This window comes from Colletes gigas, unplaced genomic scaffold, assembly GCF_013123115.1.
Source record: "Colletes gigas isolate AHSC1104 unplaced genomic scaffold, ASM1312311v1 Colletes_gigas_Sc00002, whole genome shotgun sequence".
Classification (NCBI taxonomy): domain Eukaryota; kingdom Metazoa; phylum Arthropoda; class Insecta; order Hymenoptera; family Colletidae; genus Colletes; species Colletes gigas.
Window position 1 is genome coordinate 621,674 of NW_025106631.1, and position 23,644 is coordinate 645,317.

Sequence of the window (23,644 nt, forward strand, 5' to 3'; positions counted from 1 at the left end):
GCCTTCGATTTTGAGATTTTTAATCAAATGCAATCCATAATTTCTTTCCTTACAATCTTAGATTCTTCGTGTTTTTCTCTAGCAATAAACCGACGAATAAACATTGCAGAGAATTTTTTCCCCACGAAACTTTCTATTCCTAGTCCAGAAACGTAATCGTGCAACACGCGTTTTACATACGATCGCGATTCCGTCGGCGTTCGGTTCTTTCCGCGGGAACTAGGAATTCGTGCAACCTTGGAATTAAGTAAACCGCTCGAACTCGTCCGCGTAACCGGCGTAATTTTACTGTTTTGCATACGCGCGCGGTTCCAGAAACCGAAGGACGAAACGTCCGGCGGCGTGCAATTAAAACGGCGCTTTTCAGGTCGACGCCGGGAGTTCGAATCGCGTGGACTTTTCCATCGCGAAATGGGAAATTTATGCGTCCTCGAGGCAGCTCGCGCGATCGGCCCAACCTTGTTTACGTATCGCGATTTTGTTGCACGGAAAACCGCTCGTATTCGCTCGACGCGTCGATGTTTTCTCGGGGCACGGCGGAAAATACGATCATCCTTGGGAATCTGCTTTTTCTTTTCACGCGCTGCATCAAGATACTATTTATAACGACACCCTTCGCGCCTCGAATTGTGAAACTGTGTGAACTAATTTTCTTCGTGACGGTGTTGCGACGCGTGTCTCGAGATGTTCGAATTTAAATTTTTTCACGATTACTCGGATACCTTTAAAAGAAAGACACTCTGTATATCGTAAAGAAAACTTGCTTTTGCTGATAGAGGTTTGCGTTAACGCTGTGGCAAAACTCTCCACAGCTGGCTAAATATTGCACCGACGCGTCGATGTGGCGTGTTTACAGAAATCTAGCCATTAAACCCTGCTATACGGAGCGATTCTAGCAACGGAGCTGAATTATAGCTCTCGTCTGATCGAAGATAAAGAAAATCACAGGGGAACTTTGAATTCCAACAAGCTACGAAAAGGTGAAGCACTACTTTACACGGTAGAAAAGAACGATGTGTTTTTGATCGAGAAACGATCCGATAAATGGGTTTATGGACGAAGCAGTAGGGGTGGAAGAAAGGGATGGAGAATTTTGCGTGCACGCGGAAACACGTCGTCGCGCGCGAGTTGTCGCCCGATCATGGGATTGACACCGTTTTACGGCGTGTATCGATATTGGCTCGGCGCTATTTTTAGTGGGCCGTATCGTGTTCTAACGATGCAAACCGCAAACGTGACCGAGTTATGCGAGTCGAGAGGCGCGCGTACCTAGAACCAGTCGCGCGAACCGCCGTCCTCGGTTCGACGACTCGCGTGCGCGCATTTACGCCACAGATGGGCACACTTCCGATCTGGAATAAAAATTTCGAACATCGAATAACGGACGAGCGTTCGTTCGTTGTCCGGTGGTTTCGAAATGGGCTAAAAAACAACGAAAACGAACGGATCAATCGCTCCTCGGTGTCTCGAGACGATGAGCCGAGACGCCATCTTGATTTCAAAGAGAAAAATGGTTGATTCTCGATATTAGTTGCGGAGATACGGTGTAACCCTTTCACCCTTTTGTATCGTCACTGTCGTTGAGGAGAAACAATGCGAAAAAACAACGAAAACGAAAGAAACGATCGCTCCTCGGTGTCTCAAAACGGTGAGTCGAGATGCAAGCCAGACGCCATCTTGATATCAAAGAGAAAAATATGAAACAAATGGTTGAGTCTGGATATTATGTAATTTTGCGGAGATAGGGTGTTCGTTATCATTAACCAACCCCCTTATTTGTCCAGATTTGACACTGATGAACCATTTTTAGCTTCACCAGTTGAAATTTCGCTCGAAAGTTGAGTTTTGCCGGAAAATTAGGAGTAGAAGATTCCGGGAACGGAAGGCTGAAATGGAACAAAGTTGGTTAGTCGAATGTTTTATGAAGCCAGTTCTAAAAGTTCGTGGATGTGTCGTAGGAAATTTGTCATCCGGATTCTGGCCATCTCTGCAGCGGGTCAACGTCGACGATTACGTCGTCAGCGAAGTGACGGTCGTCGATTATCCCAGGTTGTCTTCCTGGAACGGTTCCAGGGATGGCTTCCACGCAAGTTCGACGTTCCATCGGGGGTTCGTGGGTGAACTTGCTCGCTCGCCTGTTATCGGGCCTGCTCGACTGGAATATCTCCGCGAACCTGTATTCGAAATTCTGTGTCAGTACGGCTTGTGCACTTGAAGGCTTCTCCGAACGAGGAAATCAACGATTTGCCTACTGTTCGTTCGAAAATTCTTCCAACGCGAAAATTGGCTAATTACCCGTTGTGCAACTCAACAGACAGGCTGCACCGTTTAACTTCTCCACCTTGACTCGTTCATAAAGCGATCGTTGCATACGCAGACCGAGTTAAATCGGGAAATTTTAAAGCTCGAAAGAAATTACGTTTTAGGATATTTTCGAGTTAAAAAATTGTTCGTCGTCGGGAACTCTCGGTGTACTATTTGCGTTTGGACGAACGCCTCTTGTGAAAAATCTAGACTTCTAGCGTTACGTCACTGTTGTCCCTAGCGATGGGTATATTTAGAGATAGTATGCTCCGCTACAATCTAAAACCGAGACGAAGATCGAGAGACGAAGAGGTTTGAGAAGCGGAAGGTTGTCACGGGCCAGGAATGTGTAACAGTCCAATACAGCCGCATTGATTCACCGGGAACAGAATGGAGGCTAGAGAACAGTGGTCTCCAATCTCCATCAGAGGATGAATAGTCCGCAATAAGAAACGATGAATTCTTATTGCGAGAGAAGCAGAGCACTTCAAAAGGCCTGTGCACAGCCGTTCTCTCCAAGACGGTATCGTTGGACGACAGCAAGAGATTTTAAGAAAATGATCAGCAACTGGTCATATAACCGTAACCGATGCAAAACACAAAAGAAGCCTAGGATTTAGAACAGGTCAGCAAACTACAGCTCGCGAGGTAAGAATGATTGTTAACCCTAATTCTACCGGAACATGACTTCGAATAACCGTAGAGTCTGTAAATAAATTTATATGTTACGTAATGACGGTTTTTGTATTACTAAATTACTGGTTCGTAAGTTGTTTTTTCTTTTATTAGTAATTTAAATGATTTTTCTGGCGTTTCTCGTTCTCAGTGCGAATTAGGGTTAAACGAATCGTGCGACAGAATCACGGAATTGCTGTTCCAGTATCCATTGAGTAGCATAACATTAATGTAACGCAGCCCCATGTCCATTCGTATACCTTTAAAAGTAATTATGTTTCATAGAATTCCATATTATATAAAAATATATTCTATGTTTTTTTATAACGACGTTTAAAAGTTGTATCAGCTGACGAGGTCATTAGCGAGCACAGAAATATTAAAAGTGGTTTGACACACATTTCATATATCGCCGGCAGTTTTAATATTTCTATTCAAAATTTAACCTTTCCGCGAATACGAACATTTTAAAACGTTACCACGTTTAGCACGTTACGTTAACGCAATTAATTATTTAGAAACAACAACGTACGTAACATTAATTATTCATACCCTAAAAACTGTCGAGTATCTACCACCCGATATTTTGCATACATCACAGTCGAACAATTTCGTCGACTTTCCTCGTTAGAGACCCCCAAAAATCTGTGTCTCCCAATCTCCATCAGGAGACGATTCTCCGGTCCAAGACAAAGCGGAGACCCAGAAGTTCTTAAAAGCACGAAAAGTAGAATAGCCGGTGTCCCCCGATCCCGTAGGCAGAGTCAGTGACTTGGTAGAGAACGGAGAGAATGCAAGAGATTTTAAGAATCATCGTCAGCGAAGAGTGCTCGTGCCCGCGTTGCCAAACGCGCACGGCCAGCTGGAGACAAAGAAATACTCCGGTCTTGGAATATAAATTTTTCCGCGGTCTGGCCAGCCCAGGCGGAGGAGGAGCAAAGGAGAAAAAAAGCAGGCGGAGGGAGGGAAAAACGTGAGGAACGTGAAACGTGCGCGGCTTCCAGCGATCCGAGCACGATCGAAGCAGCGCACGCACGCTTGGTCACGGCCCGTACGCACGCATAATTTGCATACGCGTAGCAATGCAGGGTGAAAGTACCGATAGACCGTCGCCTTTTAGGTTGGACAAAAGCCACTTAGACACGCGTGTGTGCCAGTTCCCTCTTGCATCGCGGACACATCCTCTTTCTTTCTTTGGGATCGTAATTCGAGATCGTCTTCGCCCTTTCATTCCCATATTATTGTTCCCAGGTACAGAACACATATCGGTGGACGTTTGACTTTTCTTTCACAACTCTGTGAGATTGCAATATCGAGTAAAATAATCGGTTCCAACGGTGAGGGTAACGAATGTGTCGGACTCGAAGCATCTAGACCGTGTGACGCAACCAGATAGATTTTATTCGGCAACACGCGAGACATTTCAAAACGTAGAGATCGTGACGAAACGTAGAAACATCGAGTCGATGACTGAATGATTCAACGTGGCGTCGATGAAGTCACGAACTGGGAAGGATCCAATGATCGAGCGTACAGAGATTGGATGTTCGATAGAGAATGCAGCGGCTATAGCTTGAAGCTTGAATATCTTTTGATCGAAACACAGAAATAGAACGTTCTTATTGTAGGTGTTATTTAGTTTCGAGTCGATTTCGCGTAGCACGCTTACCAACCGTAGACATCGGCTGTAGATCATCTCTAATTCCGTAGAGAGCACGCGGGACAAAAGGGCGAGATTTATACGACACGATCGCCAGTTTCACACGCTACCGTACCGCCAGTTTCAGAGCACGTATCACGCCCGAAAATACACACGGCCAAGTGAAATTGGCCGGGATAAATACTAATTTATATTTATCTTCTTTCAGATCACTCTCGATCCCGTGGTACCGCTAAGGAACGCAGAGATGTAGCGCGAAATCGTCAGTGCCGTGTAACGCAACGCTCAAGAATCGAATGTCTTTTCGTTTCGCGATCGATTCGATCGAACCGTAACCGTAGCAGTCGAATCGTTGTTCGAAGATCCTGCGAGATCTATGTCTCGGTGGAGAAACGGGCGCTAGAGACTCGCGGAACGGATCGAACACACCAAAGTAATCGTAAGAGGAGAATGGGGAGACAGGCGGGAGGTGTCAGGATCGCGTGGACCGAGGCTCGACTGCCCTCGTGGCCGTGGAGAAGGAGGTTCTTGGGCCAGGTGGCCTGAGATATGCCAGCAGTAGCGAGCTCGGTGATAACGGAAGTAGCATCATCGAGGCTGAGAGGGGAAACGGCGGGGTCGGGTGGTGGCGTGGGTGGGCGACGGCTGGCGATAGAAATCGAGACGATCGAGCGCCGGGTCTGCGCGACCCGACGCGATCTATTCGTTCCGGTGACCGTCGATCCGCGACCGAGTCGGACCGTCCACTGTCCGGACCTGAACGCCTGTCTGGTGAACGAGTCGCGGCCCGAGGACGAGCAGGTCGACTGCCAGGCGATCCACTTCGGTTACGCGATCCCGGTGAACGTCGTGCCCGTCGAGGGTAGCACGAGCCTGGTGGAGCTGGTGCTGGACCACTCGATCGAGCTCAGCGCGAGTGCGGCGAGCTTCTTGCTCGATCATCATCCCCAGTTGCGCAAACAGCGGCTGGAGATACAGCGGGAACGTCGGTCGAGGATGGCCGCGACGGCGAAACACGATCTGCGTCGGAAGTTCCCGACGGACACGTCCACCTCCGGCGACGAGGACATCGCCGCGATCGCGAAGCAGATCAGCGATCACGCGGAGGCGATCTATCAGACCTGGAAGAGCCGGGGTCTGGCGCCCACGGAGATACTGAATTGCCACAGCAACGCTACCGCCGCCGACAAGTTTGGCAGCGCGTTGACGCCAACGGCGAACGCCACGGGGAAGACCTCGCCGACTGGCACGACGTCCGCCGCCGCCGCGGTCGAGATTCTCGCCCAGGCGCCGAACCTGGACAACGGCAACCTGGAGAAGCTGGTGAACAACTTCGTGGTGGAGGACAAGGCGAGACTGGCCGCGTCCAGGCAGCGATCGCCCTCGAAGACGCTGCCGTCGTCGATACAGTTCGCGCTGCAGAAGTTCGAGAGGAACTCGACGCAGCAGCAACCGCCGCAGACGTCGCCGTTGAAGAGCAGCGGCGTCGGGGCGCAGCCCAAGACGAAGCAGACGAACGTTCTGCTGTCGCCTACGTCCCCGTTCGCGAACAAACCCTCGCAGATCGTGAAGCCCCAGGTCTCCACGAAGACTCCCGGTGCCCATCATCGGGAGGTCTTCCTGGAGACTATAGAGACGACGTTCCCGGCGGATCTGGCGCCGTCCACGAAGATCGTGCAGCAGAAGAGGCCGACCAGCACGGTGATCACGTCGCCGATCGGTTCGAGCCTCGAGGACGCCGCGGGCACCGCGAACCCCGGACTGACCACTTGGCCATTGAAGAACAAGCTGAACGAGAACAAGAGATCGCCGGACGGCGCCGCGAGATCGATCCAGGAAGGGAAATCGTTGAACGCGAAGGAGGAGAAGAGAAACACGGGCTCCAATTCCAGTGTTTACCTGGACGAGGTGGCTCGCGAGGAGGAGAGGCTGATAAACGCGTTGAAGACGGGCTCGGTGATCACGGAGGAGCCCGCGGAGAGGACGTTGCCGGCTCTGACTCGGCAGAAGCCGGCGATCAAGCGGGAGAAACCGAAGGTGGAGCCGGTGAAGCCGATAATCATCGGTCACAATCACCACGGGACCGGTCTGATCCCAGCTTCCGCGACGATGGTCAACAATGTCGTCTCTCCGGCAGCTGGGGCGAACGCCGCCGCGGTATCCGAGCCGAAATCGCTCAGCAAGGACGATCTGTCGAACATGTCCGTGGTGGATTACGCGAAAGTCAGGTACAGAGCGGCTCAACAGAATCCCTCGACCCAGCAGAGACTCGAGGAGCAGAGGACCAGCGGCGCGTCTACGTTCAATTCCACGGATCAGTTGGTCTCGACCACCAGGTCCAAGTTCGAAACGGAGATACGAAAGGACAAGGAGATCGGTAAAGACGACAAGGATCCCGTGACCTCCAGATGGGGGCCCAGAATTTACACGCCCAGACCCAGGATCGAGCAAGTGCCTCATCCCGAGCTGACCACGCAGCAGAAACAGCACATCAGAGCAGCCGCGGCCACGGGGACCGGGAACAATCCTATCAGACCGTTTCTGACCAGAGGATCCGTCGCTGAGCGTGTTCTGATCTTCGAGAAATGCCCCAGCGAGCTGTTGCTGGACAAACGTGGACCGAGGCAACCGGCCATCAACACCTGGAAGACCGGGCACGAGGTTCAGAACAGGGCACAGGTAAATTGGTGGACGATGTGTCTTTTTTCGTTGGCGAAGATAATTTTAGAACTTTTTTAAAACGAAGATTTTGTCCTGAAAAATTTCTATGTTATTCTTTATCTGTTCGACGACTCGTACTTTTCGAAGTTTCGATAATAACTTTTTCCTAACAAGGGCGACGAAAATGTCGTATCCGCGCGAGCTGCAGGAAATTGAATTTTCTTTGAGAAAGACACCCTTCGCGGAGTTTGAAAGCCGTCCGCGTGAAACTCAACGCGAGAACGTAGATAGAAAACGAGCGCGAGACGGTGCTCGCGAGTTCCTGGAAGAAGTCTAATTCGGCCGGGACGAGATCGTGGCTCGGCGAGGCCGTATCGAGCAGCCCCGAAGATCGGGAAGACGCGTCTTCTCGCACGTTCTTGCCTCTCTGGGTGGCTTATATCGGGCCTTCTTGGTCGTCGTCCAAATTCCTCTTCCCTGGGAGGACGTTCGACCGGTCGACTCCTGTACTTTTCTCCCGAAACGAGTTCAAGATCTCCTCTCGTAGAGGTCGGTTTCTACGTGCCTCGAGCTACCAGACCATCCCTCCGGGAACGTCGCGTTTCTTCTCCTCGTTCGCCGGCTCCCTCGGGTACCCCGGCCAGGCTGAATCACTCGAATAGGATGTTTGCGATCCCGAATGTTTTCGTCGAACGGTCAAATACCGGGAAACGCCGGTTTACCGATCGAACGTTTGCGAAAGAAACGTCGTGGCGAGTTCCGAAGTGGCTTTGGACCGGGGCCAGAAAGAAGAAGAGTATACCGGGCGACGAGCGGCTGCCAAAAGGCGTTATCGCGCCACGATATGCGGCTGTTTCGAGTGCATCGGTCTCTCTAACGCGCCATCACCTTCCGCGATCGCTACCCACCACAGTTCGATCGCGATCCTTCTCGTTACGTTCTCCACTTTGGTCCCTGGTTTAGAAAAACATCTATAGCGATCTAGTACTTTGAGTCAACATGGTGATATTTAAGTGATCCTTGGATCAGGTGGTGATTGATAGGTCACAGAGCCTAGATCACTCGTTGCATTCTCTGTTTTAATTTTTCATCGAACCATATACAACCTGGGTAAACCCTGAATGACTTATAAGTAAAATATCTTGTCTACATCCGGTATATAAACTTTCGGTATTGTATATTTGTAAATTGATCTTGATATCGGGAAGAGAAGGCGAGGGAGCGCGCAATCTCGATCAGTGGATCCTCTTTGGGGATCTTAAGATCGTGTCAACCGCGCAGTACACACCAATGATAAGCCACGGTTTTAACACGTTGCTCAATGTTCGAACAATGCATGCGCCCCGAGGGCTTGGCCGTTGCATTGTTATTTAGACGGTCATTGCATTCCCATTGTGATTCGAGGCGAGCCAGCGTTTGCCTTCGTTTCGACTAAATATCCAATAAAACAATACCGATGACCAACCGAGGCTTCGACTAACATACCTTTGCGTCGAATCTCTTTACCTTTGTCGATCACTGTGTGATGACTCACGGTCAACAAGCATGCGTTTTTAATTTCTCTGATAAGAATATTATTTATGACAATGGTGCATTTTATTTATTAGTGTTTTTCTGGCAGTTAATTTAAAAGCTTATTTTATTGCGATCGCATACAATGGCGGGCAGCTACATGAAATAAATCGAAAAAGAAATTGAAGAGAGATTCACAACGTGCTCCATATAATCTTAAACGACTCTACTGTATTATTAACCGTAACTTGCGTGTACAATGGGCATTACTTTTCGAGTAACCATCTCGGTACTTAGTTTCCGTGAATGCTCGGAGAATGGTTGCGATCGTCGGAAGGAACGATACGAACAACAGAATTCCGGGGATACCGGGGATGCGTCGATCACCGGGAACCGAGAAACACGCGGATATTTATGGATGCAACGAGTGCAGAGGCTGCATCGATTCCCCGTTCTTCTGGTCGAGTTCGCCGATGAAACGTGAATAAAACCGAGCACGCTCGAGGCGCACAAGGGCCCGTACGGACCGCGTGCCAATAAAAATTTACGCAGCCCCGGAGAAGAAGAGAGTGCCGACGCGCATTAACGCCGTCGAGGATCGTCGTCGAGCGCGCAGAAGTCGATCGGACGCGTTTGTTGCCTTTTCCGCGGGACGATTATTTTCTTATCCTTGAGACTTTGAAAGTTTCCACGTACGACGCGTTCTCGACTCGTACTTTCGCGACTCCTCGCCTTTTCACCTGTTGTAGGCTCCCACTATGCTCGCGGAGCCGTTTTATTTAGTAAATAGAAAGTTCGATACTATTTACAAACACTTGAATTTATTTACAATTCTATACGTATGCGTTAACAGTTTAATATTCGGTGTTCTTGTTTCGATTCTTATGGAGTTCTTAAGATGTTCTAACTTGGAGAGTCCTATGCCCCATAACTCCGTTATTATTGCATTTCCGAAAAAATGCCAAAGGAGAAAGATAAATGGTTCGAAGAGCACTGCATCTGTAGGACTTTAAATTTTTTTTAGATGCAGCGGTGCATGTGCAATCAACAATCGCATCGTTTCTTTAAATAGAAATGCATATTTTTTTTTACACGGATCGATTCGTTTGTTCATTCTACGTAAAAAATGATTAGGGTACCATGGCCAAAAAATTATTAGATCTCGAGATATTTTCAAAAAATGTCTAACTAAATGAGGGGTATGCTAATAACTGTTGGAATTCCCAACACCTGTCCTGGCAATAGTAATCAAATCAAATTGTTATATTTAACGATGCACCGGAAGATAGAATTATTACCTGGTAAACTTTTTTTTTGTTATATTCTGAGATCACCGCCTTAAACCCGGAACTCCGTACGAAGGAGAAACAAATAAACTATCCTGCTTGTTCTTGTAATTTATCTTGTAGTTTGGTCTTAATGCTAACAAGGGGATCTTAGAGTCGTGGAAATCGCTGTTGAAACAATAGCAGATGCAAGTTATATATCCGATATAAAAAAGAACCCTAATGGGTCCTCGTTTTCGAGATATCTACACCAACGTATTCCTGGCTAGTTTCTTTCCCCGGTAACTTATTTCTATACTAAAGTATTCCAACAGTATCTTGTGCCTACGCTAACTTATTCCCGCACTCTTTTTCCTCCATCTTGCTACTTCTTCTTCGAACATTTTCCGACCGCCTCTTCCCTCGTTGCTCGTACATTTCCGTGCCACGTATTCTCGAGGCTCTTTTTCCAAACTCTATGCACGCTTTCCTCTTCCTTTTCCCCGATATCTTACTTTCGCGTTAGCGCAACAGCCTCCGCCCGACGACTTATTTCCTTTAAAAATAAAATAAAACTTCCGGTATCATCTTTCGGAACTCAAAGTTGGGAAACATTTTATCGAATAATATATTCGAGAACGCTTTCGAAAATAACATAAGGCATCGTACGATCGATCGTAGGTCAGAATTTTCGTCGCGAACGTTATCGTTATATATTCGCGGTTTTATTGCGTCGTCGTGTCAAAAATAATGGTTACGGCGTTTGCCAATATCAATACATCGAACGCATACAAGGTAATTCGAAAAAACTAGGGCAAGGTGTAGCTCTTTTTCGAGCGATGATACGAGCAATTGATGACTATCTATCGACGATATTATGCTTTCTTTCGGTGCAGCGGTGCAAGTACACCTACATATATTGCTCTATGCGCTTGCACTTGTAGTTCAAATGGAACTGTGCACTTTTGTCTCCACGTAAATCGATTTTTCTCGTCGACGAGCAATTCGATTGTATCTCGAATTTGATGAGAGATTAAAAAATACTGTACAAAGAAGAACTGAACTCGAATAGTGATGCATCCAAAAACAGGAAGAAGTACGTCCAAAATTCTGTGCAGAAAGATTGGCTGGGCGAGTCTGATTATTTACGGAATAATCTACTTCCTTCGAGTCCATCGTCCCTAATCGAAGGAGATTAGGCTACAACTAATCAGACAGACCTTTCGTCAGCTTCTCGTCTCTCCACAGTGTTTATAAAATGGCGGTACAACGTTCGAACTTTTCTAACGCTAAATTTACAAAATGTATTAATTTCAACGAACTTTAAATTTTAATTAACTTTAATTAACTTTATTAATTTTAAATTTTTCTCAATTTAAACTCCGTAAAAATTAGTTTCTTGATTCGAGGAGTGAACAGAGTCACTTTCCTTGTTTTAATTTTCTTGGGGACGAAGGGGCGAACTCGAGGATCGCCCCAGAGAGCGTAAACCGTAGCTACAGCACTGGACACGCGGCCAGTGCATCGTCATTATTAATAACAATAACAAGAGAGGGAATGATGAACGAAAACAAGGCCTCCTTGGAGAAAAGGCGCAGTATCACGCCGAAGGAGCTTCGGTCTCAATTAAGTTAATCGAGGGGGAGAGAAATCGAGGAGCAGAAACGCAGCGTGTCGCGTTGTTGTTTGCCCGGCGCTGACTCACGGTCGGTTTTCGTTGCGATTAATGTTATTCGACCTCGAGGAAAGAAATAAAGGGACGCGAAAGGACCACCGTGACCATAAGTGGAAGCGGAGGTCTCGCGGCCAGTCCTTATCGTCGCGGTCGGATTAAACGATACGCGAACCTGTAACGTAATGTCACACTCGTTATATTGTTACGGTTGCACGCTATGCGGAGTGCCAACGTGACCGATGAATTCCAATAATCGATTCTTTCAAGGCTCGTGCGAAAGAAATTCCATCACCTGCGTTTTCATTTCACGTCGTCGCGTCGTATCGTCGATTCCTCGGTCGCTTTTATGGAGTAATTTCTTTCTAAGAATATTCTCGATTATTCTAATTTTTGTCTAACGTTTCCTAATCTCAGATATTGAAATTGGGTGAAAAAGCAGTACACTTTGTAAGTAAAAATAAAACTTTATTCTGTGGTTTGGAAGGACGTCTTTACTCTGTTGAAACTGAACAAGAGGCGAAGCGACGCTCAGATCCCCTAAAAGAAAAGACAGTGTTTCTCGCTGTTAGATTCAGTTTTGTAATGATTATTTATTAATAATCCAACATCAGAGACCCGAGATACACCTTAAGGCGATCGTCGTCATCCAGGTATCGTTAATTAAAATTCGGATAATAAGAGAATCCCCGGGTCTCGCGTAATATGCGTATCGTTCGTCGCGACGGGGATCGATCTTTGGAAGGAAAATAGGAAAAAGTTTCGAACGCCCTTGGATCAACGGCGATAAATCGTTCTCGCGGCATATCTGCTCCGACTGACTCATTGTGGCCGTTCCATATTGGATATCGTGCTAGATTTTAAAAGGCTGCCGACTGTCGCCTTGGAACGCGCCGCTATCGCCACTTATGGTCGAAAAACGGCTCGAGGAGGAAAGTTCGTGACGATCGTCGCCGGGGAATGGAACGGTCGTTGAAATAATGGAAACAGGAAGAGGGTTCTGCGGCGATCGTCGTTCGCACGGTATCGCGAGATTACCGTAGTACGAAATTCTAATGGACTATTCGATGCCCGGGAGGACAGAGAAAACGTTGCTTACGGAAGATTGCGGTGATCATTCTGCCAGAAGAATTTCCATCTATCCTTATCCTCGTAAAACTATGGCTACTCAAGATTATCTTCAAGACTTATCAAGACTTTACCTGAACCTAGGATTTGAAATGAAAAATATAGCACGTTGATTTTATTAATTTTTACAAATGCAATTGAATAAAATGGCAAGGCTGATCGAGAGGCGCAGTCGAATTCGCAATGTCAATTGGAACGCTGATTGACGGTATCCCGTGTGCCGCTCAGCGGACCGTGCCAAACTGAGGCCACAATAATTGAGATGGCCGATCACGCCCGCGATCAGCCGCCATCGACACAGACGAAATTCGTTTCTGGATGCGTTAATTTAGCCAGCTTGACGCGTCTCGCGCAGGTTTTCTGTTATCCTAGCTTTACGATAGTTGTTGTAAGACTCGTGCGACCTCCTCTCGACGCATGTTGTTCCTAAACGTAGACGGTCGGTCCGTACCTCGGATCGACAATTGACGTCTCGATTTATCTTGATCCATTTGATCCCGCGACTCCTCGACGGGTTAACGTCGGTCAGTCGCTCCAGCTGGCTTATTTTTGTTCCGCGGAGTGGAATGCATTATTGATCTTCCTGAAACGGAACATCTTCTATTATTGATACCGCTGGTTTGGCCCGTACTCGCGTTATACTATTTTTATTGCTCGTCAAACGTTTATACTTGGCGCTATTCTCGTTACTGTTATTAACGTTGCAATCGTCGAGCCTCTGTACAATCACGAATACGCAGCTCCGAACGTAGAAGGATGCGCGACGGTTTCAGACGGGCAGGTTTAGATAATGTACGCCGTTAATACATTGAGTGCTATGGATACGTACAGTATTGTTCGTAATTTTTTTTCAAAGGAAGCCTGCTCTGATTCTGCTACGGTCGTATAAGTGCTGTTTTTTTTAATTTACTTCCTGAATTATCACAAAGTCAATTCGAACAATAGAGTAAAATAAAAGCTTGTTTGCTAGTGTGAACGTGATCGTAGATTTCAAAACGAACTTATTAGAAATTACAATCACCAGTCGATTGCCCTGCGCAACTATTTAGCCAATAGCGTACGTGTTATGGCTGACACGGTTGTTATAAATATTAATACCGGACTCGCGAGCCGCGTCGTATGTTTTTTAAGGTCAAGACATAACGTCTTATTTTTGTGGTATTATATCCATTCAATTTATAATGAATATTATAATTCGAACCTTGGAATATGAGCAAATAAGAGTGATAAAAATGATTAGACACGCGTTTCGTATCAGAATTCTAATCCTCGCCCCGACTACACGTGGAATCGTTCGAATAATTACGAGCAATATACGCATTCGACGGATGCCATAACGCGGACTACGGACTCATGCTCGCGTTCAGCTCGCGTTTTCATTGCTTATTAAACTTAGCGTGAATGAAGGATTGAAATAGTGACCCAGTTGAGCATTCCACAGTCGATACGGTGTGTCCTGAAGTTATCTGTACTTGGTGATAATAAAAGTAATCAAAATTGCCCACCTGCGCGGCACATACGTCCCACGTTACCGATTTCGTTAAAACTTTGCACACTTGTGGACTTAGTAATCCGGGTTTAAGAATATATAACAGTATTGGGACAGATACTCGGTAATTTTTAAAATATTTAAAGTTCCATTATTATCTAGAAATATAATTTTAATCTATCAAGTTTCAATTACCATCAGGGGACGCGGTGATAAAGTAAGAGACTTCCACCCAGATGGTCCAAGTTCGAATCCCCGATAACACGCAAGTTTTTTCTCTGAATATATATAAATTCAAATAATGAAATTCATACATAAAAAGTGCTCTTAATTAACTTTTAAATAAAGTATCTATTTATTAAAATGTAATAATGTATAGAAAAATATCAAAATTTGGTATACGATAATCTGGTGAAATTCTCCATCCAGGAAGCCAAGCAAGCAAAATTATATTAACAACCATTTAATTCCCCATTTACGTGTGAATTTTGACTATCGAGTGAAGAAACTTTGGTAATTATCGGGAATCGAACTTGAATCTATTTGGGCGGTCTCTTACTTTACCATAGCGGTAATCGACACTCGATAGATTAAAATAATACTTATCGATACGAACGAAGCTTTTATTCGTATAGATTTGATTAGAGCACGGTCGGGAAATGTCATCGAGGACGCAATTACTCAAACACAACGAATAACAGGAATATAGGAGCCTCGAGAACTCTTGTGGCATCAGGAGTGGGGGCATATAACACAATATTGATTGGTACCCGCGCCTATGCGTTATAGGTCAGGCCACAAGTACTTTTGGACCTTACTATCGTATCTATCGCGGGTCTCCGCGAGTAGGCTGGTGATGTAACCAGAGTCATAGAGGCGAGGTGCGGCGATGCATTAGCCGCGTTGGCCGGCCTCTTTTGCATTCTTCGGATCCTTCGCGACTGCGTCGCGTAACAGGATGCCGTGTCCTTGGCGAGCCGACACGTCGAACGCGGAACGCCGGTTTCGAAGGAGCGTAAAATTGCTCCGACTACGGGACACGCGATCGATCCGGCCTCCTCCGATGCAGAAAAACGCGTGGATCCTGCCGACACCGGAAGCCTACGTCGCGTTCAAAATTACCCTTTCAAACCCCACTTTTCAGACGAAAATACTTATTATCCAACGCAACGATAGAAATATTAATTTTAAAATGTTAATATTCCTATCAGAGGAAGTTCCCTTAGTACCCAAAGACACTTGAGGTTTCTATTAAATCATTAAAAAAACATATTTTATGCCTTCTGTACTGTTTTATTTTCACAATTTAACAATATTATCCTCGTATCCTTTACTCGCTGTAGGAAAAAGGAAATGAACGTTCGTCGCGCAGAACCGCGTTTTACGAGCTCGAACGGTGTCCACTGATTGCGATATCAGCGGATTTTAATTAAGTTACGCTTCGTTATGGGGTTGAGTGGATCGACGCGGTAAAGCGCGCGGTTCAATTTAAACGAGAAACGCGCGCGAATCGTCCTACGCGGAAACCGTGAGCCGCAATTTCGCCACGTTGCGTTTATTCCCCCCCCCAGAAACGGACGCGACATTTATCAGAAATAAAACCACTCTTTACACCGCGAGTGTTTTGTAAATCAACGACTCTTGGAGTATCCTGTCTCTGTTTCTCGTCGATCAGATTTCCTGAAACGTTTGCTCGTTGATTTTAGACGTACGCGAAAGACAAGGCACAGCAGAAGAATCTACCGCCCCACACGACACTCCAGAGGCACGTGAAAGCGAACAGAAACGTCCACATACCACGGTGAGCCTTTCAAACAGAGTTCATTCTGTGTTGTATTCGAAAATACTGATACACAGCGTTGTTCGGTGCTTGCAGATTTTATTTCCCCGGAGGGAAGCCGTTGCCACTCTCGCAATTGGAGGCAACTATCGCCAAGATCACTGCAGCTTTTCAGGGTCTGCCGGACCATCTTGCTTCTCGCGCCGAATTTCACACGATCACCAAGGTAAGGCGAGAACGGGGCTCGTTGAAACTTCCACGAGACAATATCCCTCGTTTGTCCTCCATTCTGAGCGCCGATTTGTAATTTGAACCTCTTCAGGGGCGAATCAGTCTGTTAGAAAACTGGAAACGCAAGCAGCATCGATGGTAGAGCAGTCTTTTAAAAATTATCTATTAACAGATGTTTTTTAAAGCAGAGGAAACAAAATCCCCTCGATCACAGCTTTCATCGCGTTCGTCATTGAAAATTGTCTATTGTTTTTGTATACGCTTCCTGCAAGAAGCACTCATAAATTACCAATAATGTTGATATCAAGCAAACCAGAGATGGCCAGTTCAATTTTTTTCGTTCGCCTATTTCCAAACCAGAGTCAATGTGGGCGGTAGGACCGGGTGCGTTGTGTCACCTAACGCAAACTTTACTATTCCAAACGTTCGAGGAAACTGTAATTTTACATCGAAACGTTCAATTTATCAAATGAAAGTATAAATATTGTAGATAAATCGACTTATCTGTTACTCAACAAACTCCGTGGATAACGATTTTTTTTATCTTCAACCAGTTGTTTGAAGGTTTTGTTCGGAATAATTTATTTTTTATGGACTGAATATCAGGGATGAGAGCCTTTTACACGGGGGAAATAGTCTCCTTTGGGTGTTTCCAGAGTGAAAATAGCTTGAAAGCTAAACTATACCGTTCCCTGAAGAGGTTTTGGTTCTATTTTGCTTGAGAAACTGCGTACAAACGAGAGTCATCCATCGTTGCAGGCATGCGACCTGCCACTCTACTGGAAGGTGCCGCTTTTCCTCGCGGCTGGCGGAGATCAAATTGGATACGTCGAGATGAACGCCTTCCTTGATTTCTGGAGAGAGTAAGCATCGAGATTATTCAAGATTCTCTACCCAAAAACAATATAATTAAAATACATTCAAAGCGTGTCTACCTATTCTTCGATTGTACCAATTGGAACGTCGTAACATCTCGTTTGTTCCAAACCGAGATCGTATGGCTGGGTTGTAAATATCATAGAATGCTCGAAGGCCCTCGTGAAAACGAAATAATCAAAGAAACGTTGCAAGATCGAAGATTACCAACGTGCAACACGGTGGTTAACGTGTTAATAGAACCGTCTACGTTCATTCATTTGCAATAATTTCATTTGCAGTACGATGCACCGTAAGACGTGTTACGAAAGCGTGAAAGTGCAACGTTGATTTATAAGTAACCTGTAGGCTGGGATAATTTCTCGATCATAAACGGCCTTGTACGCGTAGTTACGAACGAATAACAGATTCAACGCGTTTTACACTACGGCGAATAGAAGTACGCAATATAGGTGGCCATCTTAAAGTAATTAGCTCCATTTCAAACGACAATAAAACTTTAAAAAGTGCCTTGCGTTATTTTATGCCATGTGACTTTATTTTTCTCAACTTATCACCACGCTATATCGCTATTTTATCGTAAAAAGTAACAGATGGCTTTCGACGTGTATTTTTTCATCCGTTTCAATTATTTGCAATTATTTTAAAGAACGTTGGAGGTTGCAGAGGGCTCAGAGGGGCGAGTTAACTCGTCTCGCGCGGTTAGCAGGTTAAACTAAACGTCGTCCATTGTTTGCAGAATATCGAACACCCACCACGACGCGGCGAGCAAGTTTATCAGAATCACAACCCGAGGCCTCAGGAACAATATACTTCCCGAGGATTTAATCCCGCTGGTGCAAGACGTGGTCGAGACTCATCCCGGTTTAACTTTCCTGAAAGAGGCTACTGAGTTCCATTCACGCTACGTACACACGGTTCGTATTCGCGCGATAAATATTTGCGGGGTTTCTCTCGGTGCATAGGAGAACAAGAGAGAGAGAAAGAAAGAAAAAACATTCCGTCGGCAATGAAGCTCCTCCGCGGTTTACGCAACGAGAATCGTCTTTGAATTATTCAGGACGATCGTCGTTGTCGCCGCGAGCAATTATCGCGGACGCTCTCGATTGTCGGAAATCATTTTAACGAGTGGAAACGATTCCGATACCATCGACGGAATTCGTTTACTCTTCGTGGCAGTTCCTGGAAAAATATTTGTATCTTTAGTATTTATTTTTTTGTTAGCGATTCAATTGTTGTAATTCTTTGCGACCCACGGTAGCATTTAAAATGTGCAAAACAATGAAACACAGCGAACGGATACACCGTGCAAGAATGAGTGATGGAGTATGTGAGATCATGCATAGATCAGGGTTCATCAAAGCGTGATTCGAACGTTGTAATTTTTAGCGGCCCACGGTAACATTTTTAACAGACACACTGACGTTTATCGTGGACGTTGATTCCCAGGTGATCGCCAGGATATTTTACTGCGTGAACAGAAGCTGGAGCGGTAGGATCTCCGTGGCCGAACTGAGAAGAAGCAACTTGTTGTCGGTGATCGGTGTCCTGGAACACGAGGAAGACATCAACCAAGTCACCGCGTACTTTAGCTACGAGCACTTCTACGTGATATACTGCAAATTCTGGGAGCTCGATCGGGATCACGATCTCTTCATCGATAAGACGGACCTCACCAAGCACAACGACCACGGTGAGAGCGAGTTTCTTTGCCAAATGTAACTTACTTATGCATTGGATTCTTTTAAACGTGCCATTTTCGTTCAATTTCATTTGAGACTTTGAGGTTCATTTTTAAGGATCGTTCGCTACGTTTCAGCCCTGTCGAAGCGTATGATCGCGAGAATATTCAGCGGCGCCGTGACAAGGGGCGGTATGAAAAGTGGCAATGGCGTCCAACAGCCCCAGGATAAGATGAGCTACACGGAGTTCGTGTGGTTCTTGCTGAGCGAAGAGGACAAAAATCATCCGACAGCGATCGAGTACTGGTTCAGGTACGAATAACAAAGATAAACTATTTATCCGTAACTCTATCTATCGTCTAGCGCGATTTTTTTAACCATCGTTTCGTTTGTAAACAATCGATAGGTGCATGGACCTCGACGGGGACGGATATCTGTCGATGTACGAACTGGAATACTTTTACGAGGAACAATTGCATCGTATGGAGGCTATTGGACTGGAGACGTTGCCTTTCGAGGACTGTCTCTGTCAGGTAATTGCAACATTCACAAAATCCTCTTTGTTTTTTGTACTCCTTGCGTTTCACATTTGTAAAGAAGTAATTGTTTCACGCAGATGTTGGACATGATCAAGCCAGCGACGCCAGGAAAGATATCTTTGAACGATTTGAAGAAATGTAAGATGACCTCGATCTTCTTCGACACCTTCTTCAACCTCGAGAAGTATCTTGATCATGAGCAGAGAGATCCGTTCGCATCAGCGAGAGAGCACGATCCCGATGGCCACGAGCTGTCCGACTGGGACCGATTCGCAGCCGAAGAATACGAGATGCTGGTCGCCGAAGAGAGTGGTAACGAACAGAGCGAACAGATGTAAGTATCATTATTGTACGGCGTGTTACGTTCACGGTTCATCTATACTACCTGTTCTTGTACCAGACGAACCTTTAACGTTCATCTCTTTATTTTCGATACACGTTCCGTTCGAGTTAAAGAAAGAATAGATGAACCGGGCTCTGTTACCATAGAAAGTTCTGGCTTACCATTTCAAGCTATGAAACGGAGCTCATAGCTTTCGAATTCTGGCATGCTTTGCCGTTAGATAGACAGTATGGCCCCCCGCGGGATCTAACAATTTTTTCACCTTGTACTGCGACCGTAATGACAATGGTGCGATCTATGCGTTTGTTGCAGGCTGTGTGATGATGAAATGTAACCATCATCTACAGCTCAGTAAGTAAAGAAAACAGAATTGCATGGTATGACGACGCACGAGGCCCGTGTATGCGTAATGCATCGGTAGAGAATCAGCTAACTGCTTCTTCTACTTCTGTTTCTTTTTCTTTTTTCAAATTTTATTTTCTGTACCCCAGAACTGAGTAGCGAACACGATGAATTACTAATTTCAATTTGTTCAAAATAATGTTTGGAAATATTGGGAGTACAAATTAGTTCGATCCGTTTTGAAAATATGACTGACCGTTATGAGTGTTTCATAGTGACAGCTGATTTCAGCTGTTTCAGAGAGGTCAGACATCTACCAATATTATTCAATGTATATTTTTTACTCTGTTAAATATGTCAAATTTTGTGTTAACTAAGCAGCATTTGCGGGAGGTTTTAGTTCTCTGCTTTAATTGGAAGAAAAGTGCAGCTGAAGCGCATAGAATGCTTGTAGATGTTTATGGTGACAATGCTCCAACTGATAAATCATGTAGGGAATGGTTTCGACGTTTCAAGAATGGTGATTTCATGGTGATGAGAAAGTAGTAGCCAGCAATGGGCAATACTTTGATTAATCTGTTCATTCATTTTTTTATTTGTACTCCCAATACTTCAAAATCTCACAATATCTACATCAACGAACATCTATATGTACAATCAACATTATGTAATGTTGGGAAGTTTTCATGCTGTAATAATCAACCGAACTGTTATGTCATAGAAGATTTACCAGATACACCGAGCAAAAAACCTCATTGTGCCAGCAACAAAGATTTCTCATCGTACTTTTGCAACAAACAGAAGTGAAACTTGAAAATTGAATTTCATATTCTTTGTTGCAATTTTTTCGCAAGCCCAGATCAGGCAAAAACAGACAACCCCATTCTTTTACATTGTTTATTTTCGTTGCCGCAAATTAGGTACGATTGCTTCAACTAAACACCGTTTGTCCAAGCAGAATGGTACTTTAAGTTGCATCGTTTTTAATCGACTAATCGAGTCTTCGACGCTTTATAATAAGTGTTGCTACATTACTCAGTATGTTTATGAATACTATCGATAACCACATCCTCTGTGGAAGACAACATTTTCAACAGTATGTTTCATCCGTCGTTGAATAATTTGCCAATCCGTGAAGCGTCGAAGACGATTATTTAAAATGTTTTGCATCGTAGAGTGCTGTAGTAGAATCATCTGTAGCCCAACAGTTACACTTGGTTTACAGATGATCGAAAGAGCCGTAACAAAACCCGATTTATTTTACCCGAAAAACTTGTCGTTTCCCCAGGTCGTACGATTCCATGCCGGAGGACGTATTTTCTCAAAACCTGGAGATGCTAGAGGGTGGATCGGTAGACATGTTACAGAGCACGGACAGCCAGTCTCAAGGATACTCTGACGGTCTGTCGATGGTCAATCCATCGGACTCTATTCGTCAACAGTCCAAGAATCAATATTATGACAGTGGCGATAGCGATGACTACGCTGAAAGCGATAATTAATCGTTCTTTCGTTAGGAAACATAAGGATAGCTCGATGGAACAATGGAAAACTGAATTGAACAATGATAAAGCGTCAAGAAATGTATCGGGAAAAGAGGAAAGAGGAAAGAGAGCAATGGTAGTTTGATAGTTTAACGAACAATAGAATTACTCGACAACAGGAAGCTGAGTGGAGCAACGAAACGAAAAAAGAGGGAAAGCTTCTCCAAGATCAACTCGATGGAACAGTGGATGGTTGGATGTCATCGAACAATGAGAAGAAAAATGGGGCTAGTTTTTTTTCTTCTGAGAGAAATGGTAGTCTGAAAGCAAGAACAGCTCGATGGGAAGAGAGTTGAGCAATGAGAACAAAATTAAGGAATGGTTTTTTTGTTTTCGAGAGTAAGAACTTGTTTTTCCATGTAATAGTAGTGTCGTGTAACGTTGTCCTCGCGAACGATCGTGTTAACGGGGGTGAAAGAATTTCGCGGTGTCCTGGAATCCACCATTACGAAGTACAAATGTATCGTGGGCGTTCGAACAGCTTCGAGGACGTTTCTATGGACAGTTCGATAACGGATCCGGGAACGATGTTTTTTACGGATAGGGTGGTTCTTCGACAGCGTTCGATAATACCTCTCGAGATCAAGAAAGAAGGTTCTGCATCACTGAACTATGTGATAAGTGTCGTTGTTCAACCTATATACGATCTATACATACTGTGTACTTCACGTTGTAAATAGACAGCAAATCTCGAACCCTTATTTTTACTTAACGTAAGAGCCACTTTGAGCGCGGGTCTTTCAATTGCTGCAGCCGTTTTTAAGGGACTCCTGATCGTGCAGATCTCGAGAACCATCCTCTGAGAATGGGGGACGTTCGTTGCTCTCGGTTCTCCGTTTTTTCGTGTATTCGCGCGTACCTTTTTCTAGCCCAAAGGAAGTTATTTTTTAGAGAACAGGAAGGGAGAGAATTCGCATGTTTGAGGCTGCAACAACTGGATAATCGCGCGTGAAAAAGGATATGCATCGTCATCATCAGGGAACCTCTTGCCCTATGTAATCGTCTTGTAAGCTATAGTATTACACCGCGATCGTATTGCACACACGAAAACTGTTCAGGGATCGTACCGAACAAAAGTAATCGTCTACGGGGTTAAGACGGAGTCGGTTGGCTCGCTGGACCTCTCGTCTCCTTTGCGTAAACTTGAGAGTCGAAGGTAAAAGTGAGCTTGAGACAAGGTTCTGGTTTATGGGACGATAGGAACGCATTGAAAAGGGAATTATATCGTTAAATTCAAATTTCATTCAAATTAAACGCGTGTAATTACAATTGTACAACGTTAAAGGGTGTTAATTATAGTGTGCAGAGCGATAGCCAGCCTCCTGATGAGAAATGATTCTTAATTTGAAAGACCATAGCTATCCGTTGCTGCTGGAATTAGTGTAAAAAACTAGACAAGTAAGAAGATGACTGCCTTCGAATTTTTCCTTGAAATTGAATTAATTTCGTTCACCAGTCGTAGTCCTAATTCTAAGATCCTAAGGTTTTAGAGAATACGATCGATGGAGAGTTAAAATTTTTTTACCCAAAACAAACCAGAATCCTATCTTAAGCGACCGGTTAATTTGGTCTGATCTAATAACGATGCCGTAGACTGTGTACTCGTGCTGCGTGGGTGTCCTCTTTTTCTAACGTTGCAGACTTATAATAGTTGTAGGAGTTTTGCCGGGAGTTTCGTTTAAACGAGTTTTGGACATGGTTAACGAAACGATAAACAAGCCAAAGATGCAACGTGTTGCGTTGTCTAAAGAGCGAAGGTTACTGTAAGGGGAGCGATCGGAGGAACTTGCAAGCGCTTCGTCCTCTCGCGTTCGATCAAGCGACATTCTTTTAATTCCAATCGCGAAATTGAGGAGAGATTCTCTTCAGTCCCCTTCTCCCTTGAAAACACGAAACTTAATTGGATATCGAGCGAACGAGATTCTTTTGTAAAACTATGTT

At 45.1% G+C, this 23,644-nt stretch overlaps 1 protein-coding gene across 1 annotated transcript; it reads left to right on the forward strand.

Annotated features, from left to right (window-relative positions):
- Positions 1 to 5,486: 5,486 nt before the first annotated feature.
- Positions 5,487 to 21,561, forward strand: LOC122403761. Its single transcript, XM_043407495.1, has 11 exons — positions 5,487 to 7,318; positions 16,073 to 16,167; positions 16,243 to 16,372; positions 17,137 to 17,240; positions 17,993 to 18,170; positions 18,703 to 18,946; positions 19,073 to 19,247; positions 19,342 to 19,468; positions 19,552 to 19,808; positions 20,130 to 20,168; positions 21,448 to 21,561. The coding sequence occupies exons 1-10, from the start codon at positions 5,636 to 5,638 to the stop codon at positions 20,149 to 20,151; spliced, it is 3,015 nt and encodes a 1,004-aa protein (XP_043263430.1). The 5' UTR covers positions 5,487 to 5,635; the 3' UTR covers positions 20,152 to 20,168; positions 21,448 to 21,561.
- The last annotated feature ends 2,083 nt before the right edge of the window (positions 21,562 to 23,644 follow it).